Below are 23,182 nucleotides of genomic sequence, written 5' to 3' on the forward strand. Positions count from 1 at the left end.
TGGAGCAGACCCTCAACAAGGGGTCTTGCACCTCCTCCTAGAGGGCATCTTCCTTCTCTCCTGGGGGTGAGCATCCCCAGGCTTTCAGTTTGCCTTCACCTCCTGCTTGCCCCTGAGGGCCACAGGGAGGGAGGGGTAGGGACCAAAAAACTGCAGCCTGAGCTCTCCATGAAGGGCTTTTAATGACATCTGTGACAAACCCCAGGGCTGGGGTGAGCCTTTCCCACCACCTTCATTATTAGCAGTATGAGACAACTCTTGCTCCTGCCACCATGGCTGGGAGGACATCAGGAGCCCAAAGAGGCTGGGAAACTGGGACCCCAGCTGCAAAACCAGGCCCTGGAGCCCAAGCAGGCTGGAGGAAACAGCTCCAGAACCCCCAAGGGGCTGGCAAACCAGGCCCTGCATCCTGAACAGGCTGCAAAACTGCTCTTCAGCCCCCAGAACCTAAAGAGGCCCCAAAACAAGACCCTGGCTGCCAAAGTGGGGAGGGGTTGGCAAAGCCTGACCCTGGCTCCCCAAGGAGGGGGCTGGCACAGCCTGACCCTGGCTCCCCAAGGAGGGTTGGGGGCTGGCACAGCCTGACCCTGGCTCCCCAGGGCTGGGGGCTGGCACAGCCTGACCCTGGCTCTCCAAGGAGGGTTGGGGGCTGGCACCGCCAGATCCTGGCTCCCTAGGGTTGGGGGCTGGCAAAGCCTGACCCTGGCTCCCCAGGGCTGGGGGCTGGCACAGCCTGACCCTGGCTCCCCAGGGCTGGGGGCTGGCACAGCCTGACCCTGGCTCCCCAGGGCTGGGGGCTGGCACAGCCTGACCCTGGCTCCCCAAGGAGGGTTGGGGGCTGGCAAAGCCTGACCCTGGCTCCCCAAGGAGGGTTGGGGGCTGGCAAAGCCTGACCCTGGCTCCCCAAGGAGGGTTGGGGGCTGGCAAAGCCTGACCCTGGCTCCCCAGGGAGGATGGGGGGGCTGGCACAGCCTGACCCTGGCTCCCCAGGGCTGGGGGCTGGCACAGCCGCCCTGATCCCTCAGCTCTTCCCTTTGGAGGCTGGGGCAGGTCTGGCTCTGCTCACAGCCAAGCAGGCTGTTCTGAGGCTGGCCAGGAGCCTGTCATAGAAGAAGTCAGTGTGGTAGTGGAGCTTGGTGAGGTGCTGCAGGAAGGCAGGCACCTCGGCCTCCTCCACCCCCAGGCACACGGGGATCATCCTGGTCCCGCCGCGCCGCACCGCGTGGCAGAGGCTCCACTCGCAAACGCGCTGGCACCAAGGGTCGCCCAGGGACTTGGCAGAGAAGAGGAGGATGGCCACCCTGCTGGCCTCCAGCGCCTGCTGGGTGCTGAGGATGAGGGAGGTGCCAGCCACTTGGTCCTGGTGCTCGGCGTAGCCCCGGAAGCCCTCCTGCCGCAGGCGCTGGGAGATGCGGGAGGCGACGGCGTCGTCCTCGGGGCAGTACCAGATGGAGAAGTCGTAGGCGAAGGGGCAAGGGGAGGGCACAGAGGACATGCCAGGGCAGTGGGGACCAGATGGGAGGGGAGGCTGAGTGGGTTCTTTTCTTCACCCCCACCCCGACCTCGCCCCTGTGCCCCTCCCCGGGGAAAGGCCAAGCCGCGGTGCCGCCGGCAGTGCCCTAAGCCCCCCGCTGCCGTTCTGCCAACGCTCCCAGCCCCCTGATGGGTGTCCTGAGGCAGTCAGCCGGAGTCCAGGGTGCCCAGAGAGGAGTGCCAAGCGCTGGGGAGGAGGCAGGTGGGCAGAGCTCAGCAGGCTTTCTGCCTCATGTCGGCGACGTCGCGCTCCAGCGCCGCCCGCGCCCGCAGCAGCTCCTCCCGCTGCTCCCGCAGCCGCTCCCGGGCCGCCTGCAGCTGCTGATTCATCCCCACGTAGGAACGGCTCAGCTGGTACAGCCTCTCCCTCTCCTCCTCAGCAGGGCTGGGGGGGGAGCCTGGGGAGGGAGGCAGAGCAACAGGGGAGCTCAGAGGAGGGAGCTGGGGCTTGAGTAGCGAGCGCAGGTTTGGGCACCGCAGGCAGAGAAGGACCTCGAGGGGTTGGAGTGGGTCCAGAAAGGGGGAAAGGAAGATGGGGAAGGGTCTGGAGAAGAGGGCTGGGGAGGAGCAGCTGAGGGAGCTGGGGGTGGTTAGTGTGCAGAGGAGGAGGCTGAGAGGAGACCTCATTGCTCTCTATAGCTCCCTGAGGCTGCAGTGAGGTTGGGGGTTAGGCTCTGTTCCCTAGGATTGGTTGATAGGAGGAGAGGAAGTTGTGCCAGGGGAGGGTCAGGCTGGAGAAGAGGAACAATTTCTTTGCTGCCAGAGTGGTCAGGGACTGGAAGAGGGAGGTGGTGGAGTCCCCATCCCTGGAGGTGTTCCAGAACCCTGTGGCCATGGCACCTGGGGTTTGGTGGCCACAGTGGGGTTGGGTTGCTGCTTGGACTGGATGCCCTCAAAAGGCCTTTTCCCACCCCAGCCACTTGATGGTCCTGTGTCCCCTGCTGCTCCCCACAAACCCCAGGGGCTCACCTGAGGAGGGGCTGTGGCCCTGGCTGGGCTCAGTGGGGAGGATGAAGATGGGGTCCCCTGGGTGGGTGCTCTGCAGGTCAGCCAGGATCTGCTCCACGCTGGGGAACTCAGGGCGGGTGGGCAGCACCCGCTTGGCCTTGGCACTCATCACGGGGTGGCCTCATGGGCAGGGGCTGAGGGGGGAGTGTGGGATGAGTAGGCTGCACTGCCCCCAGCCCAGCTGACAGACAGACCGACCCCCGCTGTGCTGCCCTTCAGACAGACACACGGATCTTCCCTCTCCCTACCCCCTTCACTACTCACTGCTCCCCACCAGGCATGCTTCCTCCCCACCCCCGAACAGGCAGCAGCTTTCTCTTTGCCTGTCAAGACAGACAGACACAACCCTGCCCCCCGCTTTCCCTGCTCCACGACGGACACACCCCCCCCCCTTATGCCCCTTCTAGACAAACAGACCGACCGACAAAAGCCTGCTTCTGGAACAGACAGACTGACACGAGCCCCCCCTCCCTTGCCCACCCAAGGACAGACAGACCAACTGACCTTTTCACTGCCTCTCCGGACAGACCAGCTTCCTCTCCTCGCTTTAGCCAGACAGACAGACAGACAGACATCCCCTCTCCTAGCCCCAGGACGGACCCTTCTTATCCCGCTCCCAAACAGACAACACAGACACCCCATCACCACTCCGCCCCTGGGACGGACAGACAGACAGATGCCCTTCCACCTTATCCACCTCAGGACAGACAGACAGAGCCCTGCGCTGTCGCTCAGGTCGGACACCCACCCACCCACCTCGCTCCTCCCAGCCCCTCCTCGGGACGGACAGACACAGAGACACTTCCCCAGGACACATGGACAAACAACTCCCTTCGTGTGTGTGTGTCCCCCCGCTCCAGGAAAGACAAACCGGCAAAAGAAAGCTCTACCCTGCCGCGCTCCTCAGCCTCCGTCCTCCTCCCGGCCACTGCCGCGCCACGTCCCGCTCGCCCCGACGTCACTTCCGGCGCGCTCCGGATGACGTCACACCGCCCCGCCCCAGCCCCCGCCTGCCCCAGAGCCCAGCCACGCCCCCACCCCTGTTCTTAAAGGAGCCGCTCGGCAGCGCCGGGAGAGTTACGGGAGGAGTTTATTAGGGGGTAGCAGCGGTGGGGCCCCGGCCCAAATCCAAGCGCGGGGGGATCCAAGCCCCAGGCTCGGGGTCACAGTGCCGGTACCGGGGCCACCGGAGGCGCCTTTCAGTCGTCCTTGGCTCCATGTGAGACGTTCAGGGCTGCTCTGGAGGCTGCGGGCAGCAAGGGAAGGGAGTTAGGGCTTGGCCCCGGAGCGGCGGCCACCCGGGTGGCGGCGTGGGGTCTGGATAGGGCTGTGGAAACGGAGGGTATGGGGCTGGGGGTCAGGATATGGAGGAGGAGGACACACGGCTGGGGTCTGGCTACAGAGGAGGAGGAGGACACCCGGCTGGGGTCTGGCTACAGAGGAGGAGGAGGAGGACACCCGGCTGGGGGTCTGGCTACAGAGGAGGAGGACACCCGGCTGGGGGTCTGGCTACAGAGGAGGAGGAGGAGGACACACGGCTGGGGTCTGGCTACAGAGGAGGAGGAGGAGGACACCCGGCTGGGGTCTGGCTACGGAGGACGAGGAGGACACACGGCTGGGGTCTGGCTACAGAGGCAAAGCTCCTGCTCTACCCATGCCAAGGGAGGAGAGGATGGTTGTGTGCAAGCCCCATCAGCACCTGCAAGAGCAGGAGCTTGCTTTGGCCTGTGCCAAGGTGACCACAGGCTGGCTGCAGGCCCTGGCCAAAGCAGCTGGTGGCAGCATTAGGGTGGCTGGGGCAGAACCATCCTTCCTCCCTTCAGCTGAGCTGCTGCTCTGTACATACAGACAGGGTGAGCTGCGGTGCCATCTCGGCTGCCAGCCTGGCTCTGCTGCTGACCAGAGTCTGCAGGACTGCACCACGAGGTGCCAGGAGAAGAAGAAAGAGGAGAGAGGGCAGCATGAACCCCCTGCTTGGCTCCTGCCACCCTGGCAGGATGGGACAGTGGCAGAGGGATGGCTGCTGGCCATTAAAATGAGAGCCACCAGCAGCCCAGCTCCATGCTCCCTGGAAACCACCTGCCCTGGGCACAGAGCAAGGCTTGAGGGACCTGTGCTACCTTCTTTGGTGACAGTGGAAGCTGCATCCAGGGCTTTGGTGCCAAGGTTGCCCAGCACATTGTCCACAGCTTGGTGGTGCTTGAGGAAGTAGGGCCGGATGAAGTTCTGGTAGAGCACCTGGGACCCATTCCATGTCACAGGGGCCATGCACCACACCAGGAACAGACACTGTGGGGAGCAGGAGATGCTCCAGAGTTAGAAGGTTATATAGGTTGGACTTGATGATCTTTGAGGTCTCTTCCAACCTTGGTGATACTGTGATAGAAGGTGGCAGGGTAGAGGCCAAGAGAGCTCCAAGTGATGGAGCAGCAGCTGAGCTGCTCCAGTCCCTCCCCCCACCCCCAGCCTGGAGCTCACTGGAGCTCCCAGGACCTCAGGTGACTGCTGGGAGCTCCATGCTGGACTGTGGACCTCCCCCAGTCCCATCATTGCCATCACCACCACCCTGATCCCACCACTCTTGGTTCCTCCAAGCTCAGGCATTGGGTGGGAGGACAAAGCTGTTACCTTCCCAGCATAGTAGAAGGGGAACCAGTAGAGGAAGAGGTCAGAGAAGGCTTCTGCTATGCTGAAGACACCATACACCACCCAGTAGGTCAGCCAGGTGGTGTCATCTTCCTTGTTGGAGCTCTCAATGGCTTTGATGCTGTGGAAGGAGGAGGGAAGGGCACTGCTGCTGCACTCCTGCTGCCAGGGTCAGCTCCTCCAAACCCTGGAGCAAAGCTGCCCACCAGGTGCTGCCATCCCACAGTGGGACTGTGCCAGGTGCCACTGTTTGCAGGAAGCTCTCAAGAGCTTCCCAACCATAACTCCTTGGCCATGGCTTTAAAGATCAGTTCCAACCCCCCCTGCCATGGGCAGGGACACCTCCCACCAGCCCAGGCTGCTCAGGGCCTCATCCAGCCTGACCTTGAACACCTCCAGGCAGGAGGCAGCCACAGCCTCCCTGGGCAACCTGTGCCAGGCTCCCCCCACCCTCACTGCCAACAATTTCTCCTCTCCCAGCTCAAAACCATTGTTCCTCATCCTGGCACTTCCATCCCTTGTCACCACTCCCTCCCCAGCTCTCCTGGAGCCCTTCAGTTACTGTCAGGCTGCTCTGAAGTCTCCCTGGAGCCTTCTCTCCAGGCTGAACAGCCTCAACTCTCCCAGCCCTGTCCCACAGGGGAGGTTCTCCAACCCTCTGATCATCTTGGTGGCCTCCTCTGGACCCTCAGCTCCTCCCCAGGGGCTGGTTGGTACTCACGAGGCATAGGCAGGGTAGGTGAAGCCGATGAGGTTGCAGAGCAGTGAGGCACCGTAGCCAAACATGAGGTACAGCCCCAGGAACACCACAGAACCTGCCAGGGGGGTGGCCAGAAGGGAGAGTCAGCCCCCCTCTGCCAACCCTGGGATGGACAGGAGAGACCCCAGCTCAGCCCACCGAGCAGGCTGCTTACCCCAAGAGGGAGAAGAGCTGTGCCAGACCCTCCAGCCCAGACCCAACAGCCCCCAACCCATTCTCCACTGGGTTGGTTGGCTCAGCCTTGAGAAGGCTTTATCAGCATCTTATCACCATCTACCAGGACATCAAGGGTGGCCACCAAGAAGCTGGAGATTCCCTTTCTCCAGGGAGGCACAAGGAAAAGGCAAGGGGCAGTGGGAACAGGTTACTGCTGGGGAGATTCCAATTGGCCTCCAGAAGGAAATTGGTCACCATGAGACCAGACAGAGGCTGGAATCATCTCCCAGGGGAGGTGGTGGTGGAGTCCCCTCCATGGGAGAGTTTAAAGCCTCAGCTTGACAGGGTGCTGGGCCAGCTCATTTCAACCAGACTGTGGCCTAGATAGAAAGGTTGGACCAGGAGGATCCTTGAGGTCACAGCATCACAGAGTGGTTGGGTTGGAAGGGAGCTCTGGAGAGCATCCAGCCCAAGCCTCCTGCCAGGGCAGGGGCACCTGGAGCAGGGCACACAGGAACACATCCAAGCAGGGGTTGAATGCCTCCAGGGATGGAGACTCCAGCACCTCTCTGGGCAGCCTGCTCCAGGCCTCCACCACCCTTCAGCCACAGAAGTTCCTCCTCATGTTCAGATGCAGCTTCTGCTGGGCAAGTTTGTGCCCACTGCCCCTTGGCCTGGCACTGGGCACCACTGAACAGAGCCTGCTGCCCCCCTGCTGACAGCCACCCTTGAAGTGTTGCTCAGCACTGATCAGATCCCCCTCAGGCTGCTCTGCTCCAGCCTGGAAGGTCCCTTCCAAGCTGACATTCCAGGATTCTATGATCCCAGTAGGACCTTCCCCACACACCATGGTGCTTGTGGGGCTGCACTGAGCCACAGCACAGAGCAGAGCCTCTTGTGGAGCTCAGGCACTCAGCTCATCCCTGCTCCTGTCACTGTTTGTCCCCTCCCTGGCTCAGAAGGGACTTTACCACCACCACCAGCTCCTCACTTTCAACCTGCTGCAGGCCTGGAGCAGGGCCAAGGCTGCAGACACGTTGCAGAGCCTTTAGCACACACCTGTGGTCCAAAGTCAAGGCCCTGAGCTTCCTCTCCACGTGCAGGGCTCAGAGCCACTCACTCCATGGAGTCAGAGAACTGTTCCAGTTGGAGAAGTCCTCTAAGATCATCCAGCTCAACCTTCAGCCCCACCACGGCCCCAAGTGCCATGGCCACAGGGTTCTGGAACACCTCCAGGGCTGGGGACTCCACCACCTCCCTGGGCAGCCTGTGCCAAGCCCTGACCACCCTGGCAGCAAAGAAGTTGTTTCCCCATCTCCAACCTGAGCCTCCCCTGGCACAATCTCAGGCCAGTTCCTCTCTGATCCTACCCCCACCTCACTGCAGCCTCCTCTCAGGGAGCTGCAGGGAGCCAGGAGGTCTCCTCTCAGCCTCCTCCTCTGCACACTAACCACCCCCAGCTCCCTCAGCTGCTCCTCCCCAGGCTCTGCAGAGCCTTCACTTGGCATTTTGGTAGCAGCTGCTCCAGGACAAGCCCTGCACAGGAGCCAAGGAGCAGCTTTCACCTCTCCCTCCTGCTCCCAGCACAGGTCTCCTGTGTGTGCTTGTGCCAAGCAGCCACCACTGGGTAAGGATTCAGCCCCCTGAGGCCCCAGCAATCCAACCCTGCCTCCCTGTTACTCAATTAAATCCTTACAATTAAATGGAAGGAAGCCAAGGAAAAGAAACCCACAACAGCTTTGGTCCTTCAGAGCCTTCCCAGCCCTCAGCCACTTGCAGGAGGCAGGAGAAGCTGTGGTGAGGAACCCTCAGTGCCAAACCCAGGGCTCATGGTGGGCTCAGGGGTGCCAGCAGCTCCCTCCCAACCTGCCTGAGGCAGCCCAAGCCCAGACCTCAAAGGGGCAGGACAGCAGGCTGGGGACATTTCCTGACACAGCCCTGTGGACCAACTCCTCCAGCACCATAAGCACCTTGGCCTGCAGGAGAGCCAGGACTTAACCCCAGAGGATCAGAGGAAAGCCCTGGCTGGGGCTTGGAGCCTGGATTATCCCCACACTGCTGACTGCAGCAGTTCTGTGCCCTGCTCCTGCCCCCTGGCATGTGGCAGCCACCCCTCTGGTGACAAACAGAGCTTTAGTGGGAGATGAGAAGGAGCAAAGGTGGCTTTGGAGCAGTCACAAGAGCTCCCAGGGAGGGAGGAAAGGCAGAAGTGGGTTGAGGCAGAGCTGGGTTTCCTTCCTTCCCCCCCCCAAGAGCCTTAGGAGGGATTTCAGAGGCTAAGTTTAGCCCCCAGAGAAATTTATGTAACAGCAGGGGAAAAAAAAACCAAACACCAAACCAAGGGAAAGGCTTCACCCAGAGAGGCTGAGGCCATCCTGTGCTGCCTGTCCCTGCACAGAGGGCAAGCAGCTGTGGGCACAGTGACCCCTGCCCAGCCCTGTGCCTGGGGGAAGGGCCAGCAGCCCCCACCTCCAGGATGGGTTTGACCCAGCTGAAGCCACCACATGGCTGCCCAGGCTGTGCCACCCAGAGGGCAGGCAGGATGGGCTTCAAACTGCAGCCCAGAGATTGCTTCTGGGGCACAGAACCAACCCTGCCCAGGCTGTGCCACCCAGAGGGCAGGCAGGATGGGCTTCAAACCACAGCCCAGAGATTGCTTCTGGGGCACAGAACCAACCCTGCCCAGGCTGTGCCACCCAGAGGGCAGGCAGGATGGGCTTCAAACCATAGCCCAGAGCTTACTTCTGGGGCACAGAACCAACCCTGCCAGGCTGTGCCACAAACTGGGAACCATTCCAGAGCTGGGGAGAGGGAGAAATGGGGTGGGGTTGGTTTAGGGTCTAGCCACAGGGCCCAGAAACTTGGGACTGCCCTTCCTTGGTGCCTCCACTCTGCCCCCAAAAAAGTCCCTCACACTTGAGCATGCCCAGGATCAGTTTTCCCTTGGCAGATGCTCAGCCACCACGTGCCACATCCAAACACAACCTGCCTCTCCGGGGAGCCCTTTCCATGGCACTGGGAAGCACAAGGGCAGGGGAAAGTGCCCAGTGAGGTGTGGGCACCCCTGAGCCCTTAAACCTGCAGCTTTTAAGGTAAAAGACCAAATCAGGGAGCGTGGAGGGGCAGGGTCTAGATTAGCAGAGAGAGTGGCACAGGGCCAGAGGTGAGGGGTCATGGTGTGCCAAGAGAATGCTCCCCAGGGAGGTGCCAGCTGGTTTCTTATTAATGAACAAACAGGATCTCATTACCTGCCAGACCTTTCCCCCCCACACCTGACGACTGGGACAGAGGGACACGCAGGACACAGGGACAGGCACGACACAGGGACAGGCACTCCCATTTCTGACCTGGCACAGTTTGGGGGCTCTGCCATCAGGGAAGTCCCTGCTTCCCCCTACCCTCCTCCACCACCACCAAGCTTCTTGGGGGTCTTGGTGACACCTCCAGCTGCCAGTTTTGGGGTGCATCTCCTTCCAGGCTGGGGTGTGGGATGTCACACCTGCCAAACCAGCCACCCCCTTGGCCCCCATCCCAACATGACCCCGGGCCAGGAGGGCACACAGCAGCCCCCAAACGGAGGCTCCTGCCTATTACCTGCCTGTGCCCTGCCCTGCCCTACCCACCCTGCTTATTACCCAGCCCGTGCCCAGCCTGCCCTGCCCATCCCCTGCCCGTTTCCCCCCCCCAGAACCCAAAGGCAGGGCGAGGGGCTGCCGGGACACCCCAGGAAAGAGACCCTCAAAACTCACCGGAATAAGACGGGGGGCAGGAAAGGAGCAGGCAGCAAAACCCACCGGGAGGTAGGGGGAGTGGGGGGACACCGGGAAGGGGAGAGGAGGGGAGGGTACGCCGGTCGCACCTGAGGCCAGGTAGAGCCGTTGGATACCGGTGCGAGCTTCCAACCGCCCCAGCAGGTCACCGACCGGCCCGGGGCGCTCAAGGAAGCGCTGCAGGCGCTGCTGAACCGTGCCCATGGTGACAGTGGTGGCGGCGGCGGCAGCGCTAACGGCAGAGCCGGACCGAACAACGTCCCCGCGTCCCGGGTCCGGTCTTCAACCGCCTCCAACCGCCCCCCACCGCCCCCGGGCCAATGGGGAGGCGGGGCGGGGCAGCGAGGGGCGGGGCGAGGCGGTGAGGGGCGGGGCGACACCGGGAAGGGCGCCGCCTACGGGTGGAAATAGGCAGGAAAAGGAGGGGCTCGGGTGCGGGGGCGTGACCAACATGTAAGGGAGGGAGCAACTGACACGGGGGCGGGGCCAAGCCGAAGTGGGCACCGCCCATAGGTAGGATAGCTTCGGGAGGGGCGGGGCTAAGCCCAGAGGGGCGGGGGGAAACGCTGCTGTCGCCATGGCAACGGCCGCTCAACCGCGGCAGCCTGCATGGCTATGGGGCTGAGGCTGGCGCAGGGGCTGGGGATGCTCCCAGCGCTGCTCCCGGGGCTGCTGGTGGTCACCGTGGTCTCTGCTGCCCCACCGGGCCCCGCTGAGCCCCACGTCTACCTGAGCAGCTGGGCTGTGAGGGTGGCAGTGGGGCTGCGGGAGGCCGAGAGCCTGGCCCGGCGGCACGGTCTGCTCTGCCTGGGGCAGGTGCGGGCTGGGCTGGAGCGGCAGTGGGGCTGGCGGGGGGCTGGGGAAACCTGGCAGCGCACATCCAAACCTTGCCCAGGACCCAGAGGGCACATCCAAAGCTTCCTTAGGAACCCAAAGGGCACATCCAAACCTTCCTTAGGAATCCAAAGGGCACATCCAAATCTTGCTCAGGACCCAAAGGGCACATCCAGACCATCCCTAGGAACCCAGAGGGCACATCCAAACCTTGCCCAGGACCCAAAGGGCACATCCAAACCTTCCTTAGGAACCCAAGGGCACATTCAAACCTTCCTTCGGAGCACAAAGGGCACATCCAAACCTTCCTTAGGAACCCACCCAGGATCCCAGGGACACTCTCTGCTTGTCCTGCCACACACAGCTCTCATGGAGTGGATCTTTCTCATCTTTACAGCCCCATAGAGAGCTGGCACATGTGTCCCCCCCAGCTGCTGGTGTAGGAAGGGACTTAGACCAGCTTGGGACTTAGACCAGCTTGGGACTTACACCAGCTTGGGACTTTCAACATCTCCCTGCAGGTGATGGAAGGAGAACCTTACTACCACTTCAAACACCGAGGCACCAGGCAGGAAGCCCTGAGCAGGCACTGGGGCTGGCACATGCGCCTGGCCAAAGAGCCAAAGGTGGGCAGGAGGTGGCTGCAGGGCTGGAGGCTGCCTCAGGCCGAGCTGGGCAGGCTCTGCTTGGCACCCAGAACCTCATTTGCTCTCCCCCCAACCCCCTCCAGGTCCTCTGGTTTGAGCAGCAAACCATCAAGAGGCGAACGAAGAGGAGCATCAGCGTGGTGCCAACAGACCCCTGGTTCCACAAGCAGTGGTACATGGTGAGGCTCTGCCCCTCTCTGCCCCTCTCCCTCCCTTCTAATCCTGGAGCAAATCACCTCCCTGCCACGTAAACAGGGCTAAGGCTGGCGGTGATGAGGCAGCAGAAGAGTCCTCCAAGGTCACCTCGCAGCCCTGCTGCCGCCCGGGGGCCGATCAAATTTAATCTGTCTTGCAGAACAACGACATCAATCCTGACCTAAACATCCTCAGTGCCTGGAGCAAAGGCTACACAGGGCTAGGGGTCGTGCTGACCATCCTGGACGATGGGATCGAGAAGGACCACCCGGACCTGTCTGCCAACTATGTAAACTCTGAGAGGGGGGCGGGGAGGGGGAGCTGGAGCTGCAGAGGAAGGAGGGAGCTGCAGGAGAGGGAGGGAACTGCAACCTCCATCCTTGCCCCTGGGATTTTGCAGCCTTGCTGGGTGTCTCCCGTGGTGAATGCTCACACCAGGGAAACGTTAGGACTTGTCCAGGGCCCCCAAAAGAGACATAATGAGAGCAGGCTGCAAAGCCAGTCGGGCTGGTAAACACTTGTCGTGGTTTTAAAGCCAGCCAGCAGCCCTCATCTGCTCCACAGCCTGGGCTGCAGCAGGAGAAGCAGAGCCAGCAGGGTCAGGGAGGGGATTCTGCTCTGCTGAGACCCCACCTGTGTGCAGTTCTGGAGCCCCTACGACAGGAAGGATCTGGAGGTGCTGGAAGGTGTCCAGAGAAGGGCCAGGAGGATGAGCAGAGGGCTGGAGCTGCTCTGCTGTGAGGACAGACTGAGGGAGTTTGGGCTGTTCAGTTTGGAGAAGAGAAGGCTCCAAGGAGACCTCATTGTGGCCTTCCAGGATCTGCAGGGGGCTACAAGAAAGCTGGGGAGGGACTTGTGAGGGTGTCAGGGAGGGATAGGACTGGGGGGATGGAGCAGAACTAGAAGTGGGGAGATTCAGATTGGATGTTAGGAAGAAGTTGTTCCCCATGAGGGTGGTGAGAGCCTGGCACAGGTTGCCCAGGGAGTTGGTGGAAGCCTCCTGCCTGGAGGTGTTTGCAGCCAGGCTGGAGGTGGCTGTGAGCAACCTGCTGTGGTGTGAGGTGTCCCTGCCCATGGCAGGGGGTTGGGGCTGGCTGAGCCTTGAGCTCCCTTCCAACCCTGACAGTTCTGTGACTCTGTGAAAGGCTGAACCCATTGCAGTAGTTGTTCAGGACATCATTCAGGGCTTGGTTCTTCTCTCTCCTAAGTGTGTGGCCCTCAGCTGGGCTTTCTCCCTGGCCCTGAGCCCGGGCAGGCTGCAACCAGACAGCACAATCCCCTTCCCAACAGCTCCAGGGTGTCCCTCACCTCTCCTGCCCTCTCTAGGCTGGGCAAGCAGCAAGATCTGTGCTGCCAGGCAGAGGGCAAAGTGCCAGGTGGCTGTGCTGAGCTGTCCCAGCCCATGCCAAGGGGAGCTGGCTCACCCTGGTGCCTCTTGTGGGTTGTTTTTGCTGGCAATAGGATCCTCTGGCAAGTTATGATTTCAACAGCAACGACCCTGACCCCCAGCCCAGGTACAGCCCTGAGGAGGAGAACCAGTGAGTCCTGCTCTGGCTGCTCTCTGAGGAGGGTGGAGTGAGGTGGGTGGTGGAAGGGACCTCTGGAGATCATCCACTCCAAGCCCCCTGCCCCTCCAGCTGCTTGCCCAGGGGCACAGTGGCCAGGGGGGGAGGTTGGAAGCTCTGCAGAGGAGGAGATTCCACAACCTCTCTGGGCTCCAGCACCTTCCCAGGCTGTCCCATTCCAGGCTGGATCAACCCAAAGCAAGGTTCTCATGACTCTCAGGAAGCAGCTCCTCCTCTCTCTGCTGCTTTTTCACATTGCCACATCTGCACAGAGGGTCTCCAGAACTCCTTCTGTCCCCTCCAGCTCCTGGGTGGTCTCTCTCCTCCCAGGTAACAAATGACAGGACAGGAGGAAATGCCCTAAAGGGAGGTTTAGGTTGGCCATGAGGAACAATTTCTGCCCCTTGAAGGTTGTCCAGGCCTGGCTCAGGCTGCCCAGAGGGCAGTGGTGGAGTCCCCATCCCTGGGAGGGGTCTCAGAGCCACGGAGCTGTGGTGCTGAGGTTTGGTGGTGCTGAGGTTTGGTGCTGCCTTGGGGCAGTGCTGGCTTCAGGGTTGGACTCAATGATGTGAAAGGTCCAACCTGAACAATTCTGTGACTCCCTGATCTCCTGGGGGGAGTGCTGAGGCTGTCCCAGCCCCCTTCACCCCTCAGGGGCTGCCTCTGCCCGCGCCCCCAGGCACGGCACTCGCTGCGCTGGAGAAGCTGCGGCCGCAGCCAACAACCGGATCTGCGGAGCCGGCGTCGCCTACGATGCCAGGGTGGGAGGTGAGCCGCAGCCACGAACCGGCCCTGGCACCCTGCAGGGGGCACTCAGGGCCCCGTGAGGAGCTGCTCTGAGGGCAGCTGGGGGTGAAGGAGCTGTGGGGTTACCACACAGCCAGCCACGGTGCAGGGCTCGGTGCTCCGTGAGGGCTGAATGCCCACCAGGGGCTGGTGGGCAGCAGCAGCACAGTGCCAGCTCAGGCTGGGCAGTGCCAGCTCAGGCTGCCCAGTGGGAAGGGAGTGTGCAAATGGGTAGTAGGAAGTGGGAGAACTCCCTGGGTTTAATTACAAAAGGGCTTAAAGAGGAGCTTTGGGAGGCAGCTCATGGCCACACAGACCTGGAGGAGCCATAGGGAACCTGAGAGGGGCTCAAGCAAGTGGAAGGGGGGAGGTGGGGGGATGTGACATAGGGAGCCCCTAGGCTGGCATGGGGGTGTGTGTGTAGCATCTGTGTGGAGGACACTGCCCCATGCTGGTCCTGCAGGGGTGAGGATGCTGGATGGTCCCATCACAGACGTGGTGGAGGCTCAGTCCCTCAGCCTGAGGCCCCAGCACATCCACATCTACAGTGCCAGCTGGGGGCCCCTCGACGATGGCAAGACTCTGGATGGACCTGGAGTGCTGGCAGCAAAGGCCTTCCACAGAGGGGTCACCAAAGTGAGTCCAGAGGAGGCCACCAAGATGAGCAGAGGGCTGGAGAAGCTTCCCCCGTGGGGACAGGCTGGGAGGGTTGGGGCTGCTCAGCCTGGAGAAGGCTCCAGGGAGACCTCAGAGCTGCACTGCAAGATCTGCAGAGGAGCTGCAGGCAGGCTGGGGAGGGACTGCTCAGAAGGAGCTGTGGGGATAGCACCAAGGGCAATGCTTTGGAACTGGAGCAGGGCAGAGTTAGGTTGGACATCAGGAGGAAGCTCTGTACAGGGAGGGTTGGGAGACACTGGCACAGGTTGCCCAGGGAGGTGGTTGAGGCTCCATCCCTGGAGACATCCAGGACCATCCTGGATGTGTCCCTGTGCAGCCTGCTCTGGCTGGAGCTCTCCCTGGTGCCTGCAGGGGGCTTGGCCAAGCTGCCCTGGAGGCTCCCTTCTGACCTGCTGCACTCTGTGGAGCTGTAAGCTGGGTGCACCAGGGCTCCCTGCTCAGCCCCTCCTCTGCCTCCCTCTCTGCCAGGGTCGGGGTGGCCTCGGCTCCATCTTTGTCTTGGCCTCTGGCAATGGTGGCATCAACTCTGACAACTGCAACAGCGATGGCTACAGCAGCAGCATCTACACAGTGACTGTGGGCAGTGTGCTGGCAGGGGGGCAGAGGCCCTGGTTCAGTGAGAGCTGCTCTGCCATCCTCACCACCACCTACAGCAGCGTGGCCACCAGCCAGGTGCATATTGTGAGTGTCCTGGAACCAGAGCTGCTGAGGGGCCTGGAGCAGCTCTGTGAGAGCCCTGGGGCTGAGAGCCTGGAGCAGAGCAGCCCCAGAGGGGAACTGAGCAATGCTCAGCAAGAGCTAAAGGAGCTGTGGGGGGGGCAAGAACCTGGGGCCAGACTCTGCTCAGTGGTGCCCAGGGACAGCACAAGGGGCAAGGGGCACAAAGTGGCAGCCAGGAGGTTGGAGCTGAGCAGGAGGAGAAAGTTGTTTGGGGTGAGGCTGCTGGAGGCCTGGAGCAGGCTGCCCAGAGAGGTTGTGGATAGCTGCCAACCCCCCCGGGCACTGTGCCCCTGGGCAGGCTGCTGTGGGTGCCCTACTGGAGCAGGGGGCTTGGAGAGGATGAGCTCCAGAGGTCCCTTCCAACCCCACCCCCCTGCTGGGGTTCAGGGACAGTCTACAGTGTCTGTGTAAGACCCCAAGCAAAGCACTGAGGGACCTGGAGGGAGCGTTCCCTGGAGCTCCCCAGCTCCAGCCAGCCCTGCCCTTTGCTCCAGGAGCCAGAGCCGGTGCCGATGCCAAGCCTCCTCTGTGCCCCCTCCCAGGTGACCACCGACCTGCACCACCGCTGCACCGACCGGCACATGGGCACCTCCGCCTCGGCCCCGCTGGCCGCGGGCATCAGCGCCCTGGCGCTGCAGGCCAAGTAGGTGACAGTCCCCAGGGAGAGCCTGGGGCCTCCCCAGCACCCTGCAGGCAGGACTGGAGGGGAGCTTTGCCGGCAGGGAGGTTCGGGGGCGTGCAGCTGAGGTGGCGCCGGCGGAGCAGCTGCTGCTCCCCGGGTGCCGAGGGAGCAGAGCCAGAGGCAGGAGGAGAGTTGTCCTCTGGAGGTCTCTGTTGCTCCCAGTTCGGCGGCGAAGGAGGTTGGTTGGCTGCCACCAGCAGCTGGAAAAGCCAAATCTCACCCTCAGGGCACAAACCCTCCGTGCCCAAATACACAGACGCAGGGAATCGGTAGGGCTGGAAGGGACCTCCAGGCTCAGCCAGTCCCAAACCCCCTGCCACGGCCAGGGACACATCACACTGCAGCAGGTTGCTCACAGCCACATCCAGCCTGGCTGCAAACACCTCCAGGGCTGAGGCTTCCACCACCCCCCTGGGCAACCTGTGCCAGGCTCACCACCCTCCTGGGGAAAAGCTTCTTCCTCACATCCAATCTGACTCTCCCCCCTTCTAGTTTTGTTCCATCCCCCCCAGTCCTACCACTTCCTGGCACCCCAAAAAAGTCCCTCCCCAGCTTCCCTGACACCCCCAAAAGTCCCTCCTCCCTCCCTGGCACCCCCAAAAGACCTCCCTGCTTTGCAGCCCAGCCCTGACCTGGCGTGACCTGCAGCACCTCCTGGTCAGGAGCTCCAGAGCTGCTCACCTGCAGGCAGAGGATTGGGCTCACAACGGGGTGGGACGCAAAGGTGAGCCCACAGCTGCCTCCTCCTCCTCCTCCTGCCAGCCCCCTGTGCTCCCTCGCTGCAGAGGGACTCCTGTGCCTTCTCCTGGGTGGTTTCTGTTTCAGTCAGCCACTACTATGGCTATGGGCTGCTGGATGCTGGGCTGCTGGTGGAGATGGCCAAGGCATGGCCAGGAACTCGGCCTCAGCGGAGCTGTTCGGTCAGAGCCCTTCACAGCCCTCAGTAAGGGACAACTTCTCCTGCCTCTGACCTCACAGCAGCTCCCCCGAGGGCTTCCTCACAGCAAAGCTGTGCTGTGCCCCTCCCAGCAGCAGGCTTTGCCTCCCTGGAGCGCTCTGAGCTGCAGGTCCTGGGGCAGGATGTGCACAGAGAGGGGAAAGAGCTCACAGGAGCCTAGAGCCATTTGGTGGTTGGAAGAGACCTGGAAGATCTTCCAGCCCAACCCTGCCAGGGCACCACCAAACCCTGGCCTTCAGCACCACAGCTTTGAAACCCTCCCTTCAGGGATGGGGAACTCCACCACCGTCCTGGGCCAGGCTTTGGCAAGCCTCAAGGGGGCAGAAATTGATCCTCAAGCCCAACCTAAACCTCCCCTGGGGCAAGCTGAGGCCATTTCCTCCGGTTCTCACCTCCCCTCTTGTGCTTGGTAGGCACATTGGCTCCCAGCTCACCATCTCCACAGACACCTCCTCCTGCCTGGGAGGGACCAAGCACATCCTCTCGCTGGAGCACGTCCAGGTCCAGCTGTCCCTGAGCTACAGCCGCAGGGGGGACCTGCAGCTGGCCCTCACCAGCCCCATGGGGACCACATCCACGCTGATGACTGTTCGGTGAGGAGCTGCCGGGCAGCTGCGAGGAGAGGGGGGCACAGCAGCTCCTCCCCCTCCCCACACAGCTTCCCCTGGGGCCAGGGGGGTTGGACTTGGTGATCTCCAGAGCCTCCTTCCAAGGTCATTCCCCCCCCCCAGGAGCCTCCTTCCAAGGCCATCTCTTCCCCCTCCCCCCAGAGCCTCCTTCCAAGCCCTACCAGCTTGGACTACTTCTTCTGAAGAAATTCAGCTGAAACCTCCTGCCAGTGAGGCTGGGGAGAGCCTGGCACAGGTTACCCAGGCAGGCTGTGCATGTCCTCTCCCTGGAGGTGCTCAAGGCCAGGCTGGATGAGGCCCTGAGCAGCCTGGGCTGGTGGGAGGTGTCCCTGCCCATGGCAGGGGGTTGGAGCTGGCTGAGCTTTCAGGTCCCTTCCAACCCAACCCATTGTAGGATTCCACTCCCTGCTCAAAGGGCTGCTCCTGGCCCCTGCAGCTTCATCACTGCCAAATCTCTTCCCTGGGCCCTGCCATGTCCTGGCACTGCCTCATCAAGCAGACTGTGACTCCAGGGCTCCCCCTTGGGCTTCAATCCCTCCCCTCCAGTCCCCCCCCCCCCCAGCTCTGCTTTCCTCTCCTGCAGCCCCTATGACACCAGCCAGCAGGGCTACAAGGACTGGACCTTCATGTCCACACACTTCTGGGATGAGAACCCCAATGGGACCTGGACCCTCAGCCTGGAGAACAAAGGTGATGCCTACAACACAGGTGGGTGCCCAGGAGACCAAACCTCACCCCTGGGGGTCACCCAGGGCCCCAGCATTTTTCCCTCCTTCCTTCCCCTGCTTTGAGTAGCAGCTTGGTGGCTTTGTTCTCTGCCTGCTGCTCCTCCTGGGCACAGGGGGTGGCCAGAGGCAATTTGCTCTGCTCCACCTAACCCCAAAGCTTCCAGCCACCTGTGCCCTGCAACCTGCAGATCCCAAACACTGCCAGGGGAGGGTGAGGTGGGAGGTGAGGAACAATTTCTTTGCTGCCAGAGGGGTCAGGGCTTGGCACAGGCTGCCCAGGGAGGTGCTGGAGTCCCCATGGCACTCGGTGGCCATGGTGGGTTGGTGGTTGGGCTGGGGGAGCTCTGAAGGCTTTTCCAAGCCAGACCACTCCCTGGTTCTCTGACAAAGATGCCACCAGCTCAGCCCTGTCCCTCCTGCCCTCAGGCCTGCTGACCAGCTTCATCCTGCACCTCTATGGCACGGAGGAGGACCTGAGGAGCAGGCACCTGGCAGCCACCGACCCCTGCCTGCGCCGGGACGGGCAGGGAGCGTGCCAGGGTGAGGCTCTGGGCAGGAGGGCACAGTGCTGGTGCCCCTGCAGCCTGGCTCACCTCCCTGCCCCTCTGCAGCCTGCAGAGGTTCCTTGTTTGCCTTCCAGAGCTCCTGCCTGACCTACTGCCCCCCGCGGCACTACGGCCGGGGCCGGGCTGCCGCCCAGCTCTGTGCCCCCTGCCACCCCTCCTGCTACACCTGCCAGGGGCCCTCAGCCCACGACTGCACCTCCTGCCCCCCTGCCCACACCTTCCAGGAGCTCACCCACTCCTGCTCCCCTCTGCAGGGCTTCCCCCCCAAGGAGGGGCTGCAGAGGGTCTTGCTGCCTGCCTTCTTCTGTGGCACCCTGCTGCTCTCAGCCCTGCTCTGTGCCACCTACCGAGTGGCCTCCTGCCTGCTGAGGGGCAGCAGCTGCTGTGCCCAGGCTGGAAGGGCAGTGTGAGCCCAGCCTGGGCCAGAGGGCCTCACCTGCCTTCCAGAATAAACTGCCTTGTGTCTTTCTGCATGGCCCCCTCCAAAGGCTGACTTCCCTTCCCAGCAGCTCCTGGCCTCAGTCCCATCCCACAGCCAGCTCCCTGCGGCAGGAGAGCCACACCAGGGTCGTGGCTTCTGGTGGCTTGTCCCTTCCTGACGTCCCTGGGGGACCTGAGCCTTGCCAGGGCTCCAGCCAGGCACACTGCTGGGAGGGAGCTATTTGCAGAAGGGCCAGGAGCTCTCTGCCCTTTCCCAGGCATGGGGGGAGAGGAGGAGGAAGAGGAGGAGGAGGAGATGGAGATGGGAAGACCTTTCTCCAAGCAGCTGCACCCAAGTGACCACAGCCAGCTCCTCTAGCACCACTTCAGCCACCAGCTCACGGCAGCTTCTGGCACAGCTGGGCTGGGGAGGGCAGCCTGGACCCACACTGCCGTGCAGGACCCCCCCCCCCCCCGCAGGGCCCCCCACCCAAAGGCCCACACAGTCATGCAGGACCCCCCTCCCCCAAGGGCCCACACTGATGTGTGGACCACCCCCCAAGGACCCCACCCAGTCATGCAGGACCCCCTCCAGCTCTTGGTTACCAGCAGCCTTCAGTCCTTGGGAGGGGATCTGGAGGTTGCTGCACCCCACGACCACCCTGCCCTGCCCTCCCCACCCCGGGCAGTGCCCTTCCCACCCCTGCCATGCCACCAGGGCTGGCAGCAGCACAGCAGCAGCTGCACCCCTGGCACACAGCACAGCGCCAGGCAGGGCTGGAACTGGGACAGGCAGGGGGACAGCTGCCAGCTGGGGCCTTCCCAGGGGCATTGGCACCACGCTGGGCTTGGCTTCCCCCACCATGGGGACCCCGGGACACGGCTGGGGGGTGGTGTATGGGGGGGGGGAGGGGGTTTGTGCCACCCCCACGTTCGCGTGGCTGAGGAGGCAGAGAGGAGAGGCAGACTTTTGTTCAAGTGTAATCACCACGGAGGAGCCCTGGGCTGGGCCTTACAGAGCAGGGACAGGAGGAGGAGAAGCTCCAGCCTGATGCCCAAGGGCAGCCGAGAGTAAAGAGGTCTCCCAGGGGGACCCCCCGCGCCTCCAACTCCCCGGCCCCGAGGCCAGGATCTGAGCCTCCCAGCCAGGGAGGCAGGACAAGAGCTCTCCCCCAACACCATCCAGCCCGGGGCCAGGAGGCTCCGTGACGCCCCCTCAGCAGCGGGAGCCCCTGCGAGGGGAGGGTGCCCACCCCTGCTGCCCCCGCCCCCGGCTGGCACAGTCCTCGGGGGGCAGCCTGCGGCGCGGGAGCTGCCGGCGGATCCCGGCGCGGGTGTCCTCCTGCGCGGGGACAGAGGGACCCAGGTCAGCTCACGGCAGCCTGCCCCCAGCGGCCCCAGGGCACCTCTGCCCTCCCCCCACTGCCCACCTCCTGGCTGAGCTGTGCCAGCAGGGGCATGAGGCGCAGCAGTTCCTCATCCTGTCGCTCTCCGCACCACCTGGGCACCGGGATCCAGTTGGCATCCTGGGGAGGGGGAGAGGATGAACACTGCCCACGGAGGAGCAGCCACAGCTGCGGTGCTGCCAGGGGTGGGGGCACAAAGCACCCTCCCAAGATCCATCACCTGGGCAGGGAAGCCCTGGATGGTGTGGTCCAAGGCTACCATCTTGTCCAGGTCCCTTCCCAGGCGGGTCAGATCCTTCCAGTAGCAGCCCTGGGCACAGAGACAATCCTGCTGGGAGAGGCAGTGCCTGGAGAGGATGGGGAGGGGGAGCAGAGCCCATGAGGAGCTGTCCCAGTCACGCTGGGGAGGGGGCCGGGGGGGTCCCCAGCAGGCTTTCACCAAGGCCATCACCTGATCAGCTTCCTCCTGGGGAGCAGCACCTCCAGCACCTTCTCAGTGTAGTCCTGCTTTGCAGTAGTGAAGATGAAGATCTGGGTGGGGGGAGCAGGCAGAGGTCACTGCACAGGCTTGCCCGAGTGGCCCCCACCCCAAAGCATAACCCCCCCCGGAACTTGGGGAGGGGGCTTTGGTACCTCATAGGTCTTGGAAAGGCTCTCCAGGAACTGCTGCACGTGGGGCCGCAGCTTCACATGGACCTGGAAGGGAACAGCACCACCAGGCAGCCCCAGCACCCAAATCCTGACACCCAGGTGCCCCCCCCCCGCCATCGCCCCCCCGCCAGCACCCCAGGGGCTCCTCACTTCCCCCCTTTCTCCCCCAGGATTTCAGCCCCTGGGGACCCCTTTCACCTCTGCCTGCCAGGAGAGGGCAGGGACACGGAGGCTGCACGGACAAGGTGGCTCTTCACGGCCCCAAGCCGCAGCCCTCTGTGACCCCCTCCCGGGGCAAACCCAGCCCCCCACTGCCCCCCAGCCCCGCAGATGGGCACCCACCTCGTAGGAGTCTCCCTGGAACTCGGTGGTGAAGGTGGCTGCAGCCTCCTGTCTCCAGGCGGTGAGCAGGGAGGAGCAGACCAGGGTCCCCTCCTGGGGGGGGGGGAGGGGGGTCAGGAGCAGAATCAGACCCCCAGCCCTGAATCCACAGCCCCTCCACACCCTTCCCCCCGACACGACCCCCCCAGACCGACCAGCTCCAGGACCAGGGTCTGCTCCGGGGTGTTCCGAGTCTTCCTGGGGACATTCCTGCCGGCCGCTGGGGCTGCAGGGATCAGCCTGGCTGGAGCAAGGCAGAGGGCTTAGTGCTGCGGGGGTCGGCTGGGAGGGGACCCCTGGGGACAGCCCCCCACCCCCCCTCCCACGTACTCACAGGCTGGGGGGAGCAGGATCCTGGCACTCAACCGTAGGCAGCCCTGAGAAGTAGGGGCCCTGATAGCAGGGCTCTAGCTGGGGGCTCACAGGCTCTGTGGGGCAGAGAGGGGGAGTGGGAGGGGGCGTCCTGTCAGGACAGCCTGGGGCACCCCCAAACCTCAGGCAGGGATTGTCCTTGGCGGGAGGGAGGGGGGCACAGACTCACCCCCTTGCCCAGAGGAGGGGGGAGCAGACTCCAGCCTGCGACGCTCCCCTTCCAGCCGCGGCTGTGCCCGCCGGCCCCTCCCGGGGGTCTTGAGTGCCGAGGAAGAACAGGGCACAGGGTCCCAGGGGTCCCAGCCCTGCAGCTGGCAGCTCTCCCCCTGACCCCCTTCTGTCTGCAGGCTCTTTGCCCGCCGGGCCCTCCTGGGAGTCTTAAGTGCCAAAGGGGAACAGGGCACAGGGTCCCAGCCCTGCGGCTGGCAGTGCCCACCCTGGGCTGCCTCTGTCCGCCGGCTCTTTGCCAACTGCCCCTTCCCGGGGGTCTTGAGTGCCAAGGGGGAACATAGGACAGGTTCCCAAGGGTCCCAGCCCTGCGGCTGGCAGTGCCCACCCTGGGCCCCCTCTGTCCGCCGGCTCTTTGCCCGCTGGCGAGTGGCAGCCTCGGTGGCCGAGAGCCTCAGGTCCTGCCCCAGGTCCCCCCTGCTCTCCCTGCGGGGTCTCTTTGCCCGTGGGGTCGCTGTCCCCAAGCCTGCCATGGTTGCCACAGTCGGCTGGGGCGACCCCAAGCAGGAGATGCCCAAAGGCGAGGGCACAGAGCCCCAGCTCTGCCGGGCATCACCAGCTCCAAAAGAGCTGCTGGAGCCGCCCTGGGGACCCCCGACCCCCCTCCCAGAGGGGCACTGCCCAGAGACAAACCTCCCAGCAGCCCTAAAGGAGGGCTGGGGGTGGGAGGGGGCAGTTTTATAGGGTGGAGGCCTCTTCCCCGCCCCAATCAGCCCAAGGTGCCTCAGCCTGCCCCCTGCAGCACCTGGTGCCACCCAGGCTTCACTGGGACCACCTGGGGGGGGGCCCAGCACAGAGGCCCAGCTGCCCGAAGTGCTCATCTCTGGCTCCTGATGGCTAATTACTCATTGCCCTAAAGAGCC

The 23,182-nt window shown here is 63.3% G+C and overlaps 4 protein-coding genes across 6 annotated transcripts; 1 reads left to right on the top strand and 3 right to left on the bottom strand.

The window, feature by feature from the left end:
* Positions 1-165: 165 nt before the first annotated feature.
* Positions 166-3,513, bottom strand: CUNH19orf25 (chromosome unknown C19orf25 homolog). Of its 3 annotated transcripts, none has more exons than XM_068156284.1 (3): positions 3,432-3,513; positions 2,503-2,675; positions 166-1,931 (listed from the first exon to the last, which is right to left on the bottom strand). In XM_068156284.1, the coding sequence occupies exons 2-3, from the start codon at positions 2,648-2,650 to the stop codon at positions 1,747-1,749; spliced, it is 333 nt and encodes a 110-aa protein (XP_068012385.1). In that variant the 5' UTR covers positions 2,651-2,675; positions 3,432-3,513; the 3' UTR covers positions 166-1,746. The 3 variants fall into 3 exon arrangements, with proteins under 3 accessions (XP_068012385.1, XP_068012386.1, XP_068012387.1); XM_068156285.1 differs by having other exon boundaries at positions 3,413-3,473; XM_068156286.1 differs by lacking the exon at positions 3,432-3,513 and adding an exon at positions 3,046-3,400.
* Positions 3,514-3,613: 100 nt separating this feature from the next.
* On the bottom strand, positions 3,614-10,155 carry REEP6 (receptor accessory protein 6). The gene is made up of 5 exons (XM_068156289.1): positions 9,963-10,155; positions 5,909-6,002; positions 5,170-5,308; positions 4,662-4,830; positions 3,614-3,787 (listed from the first exon to the last, which is right to left on the bottom strand). Exons 1-5 carry the CDS (start codon positions 10,075-10,077, stop codon positions 3,741-3,743), a joined length of 564 nt encoding a protein of 187 aa, XP_068012390.1. The 5' UTR covers positions 10,078-10,155; the 3' UTR covers positions 3,614-3,740.
* Positions 10,156-10,488: 333 nt separating this feature from the next.
* Positions 10,489-19,271, top strand: PCSK4 (proprotein convertase subtilisin/kexin type 4). Its single transcript, XM_068156140.1, has 15 exons — positions 10,489-10,689; positions 11,229-11,333; positions 11,438-11,533; positions 11,710-11,838; positions 13,011-13,087; positions 13,794-13,882; positions 14,364-14,536; positions 15,047-15,259; positions 15,841-15,941; positions 16,601-16,704; positions 16,806-16,923; positions 17,352-17,531; positions 18,151-18,275; positions 18,722-18,835; positions 18,907-19,271. Exons 1-15 carry the CDS (start codon positions 10,489-10,491, stop codon positions 19,269-19,271), a joined length of 2,190 nt encoding a protein of 729 aa, XP_068012241.1.
* A 981-nt stretch (positions 19,272-20,252) lies between these two features.
* LOC137450012 (CTD small phosphatase-like protein) lies at positions 20,253-22,792 on the bottom strand. Its single transcript, XM_068156142.1, has 10 exons — positions 22,261-22,792; positions 22,143-22,147; positions 22,054-22,096; positions 21,875-21,963; positions 21,681-21,773; positions 21,321-21,383; positions 21,139-21,218; positions 20,908-21,034; positions 20,712-20,807; positions 20,253-20,623 (listed from the first exon to the last, which is right to left on the bottom strand). The coding sequence occupies exons 1-10, from the start codon at positions 22,790-22,792 to the stop codon at positions 20,498-20,500; spliced, it is 1,254 nt and encodes a 417-aa protein (XP_068012243.1). The 3' UTR covers positions 20,253-20,497.
* Positions 22,793-23,182: the final 390 nt, after the last annotated feature.

Source organism: Melanerpes formicivorus, unplaced genomic scaffold (assembly GCF_026170545.1).
Source record: "Melanerpes formicivorus ecotype bairdi unplaced genomic scaffold, bMelFor1.0.p_v2 SCAF_34, whole genome shotgun sequence".
Lineage (NCBI taxonomy): Eukaryota > Metazoa > Chordata > Aves > Piciformes > Picidae > Melanerpes > Melanerpes formicivorus.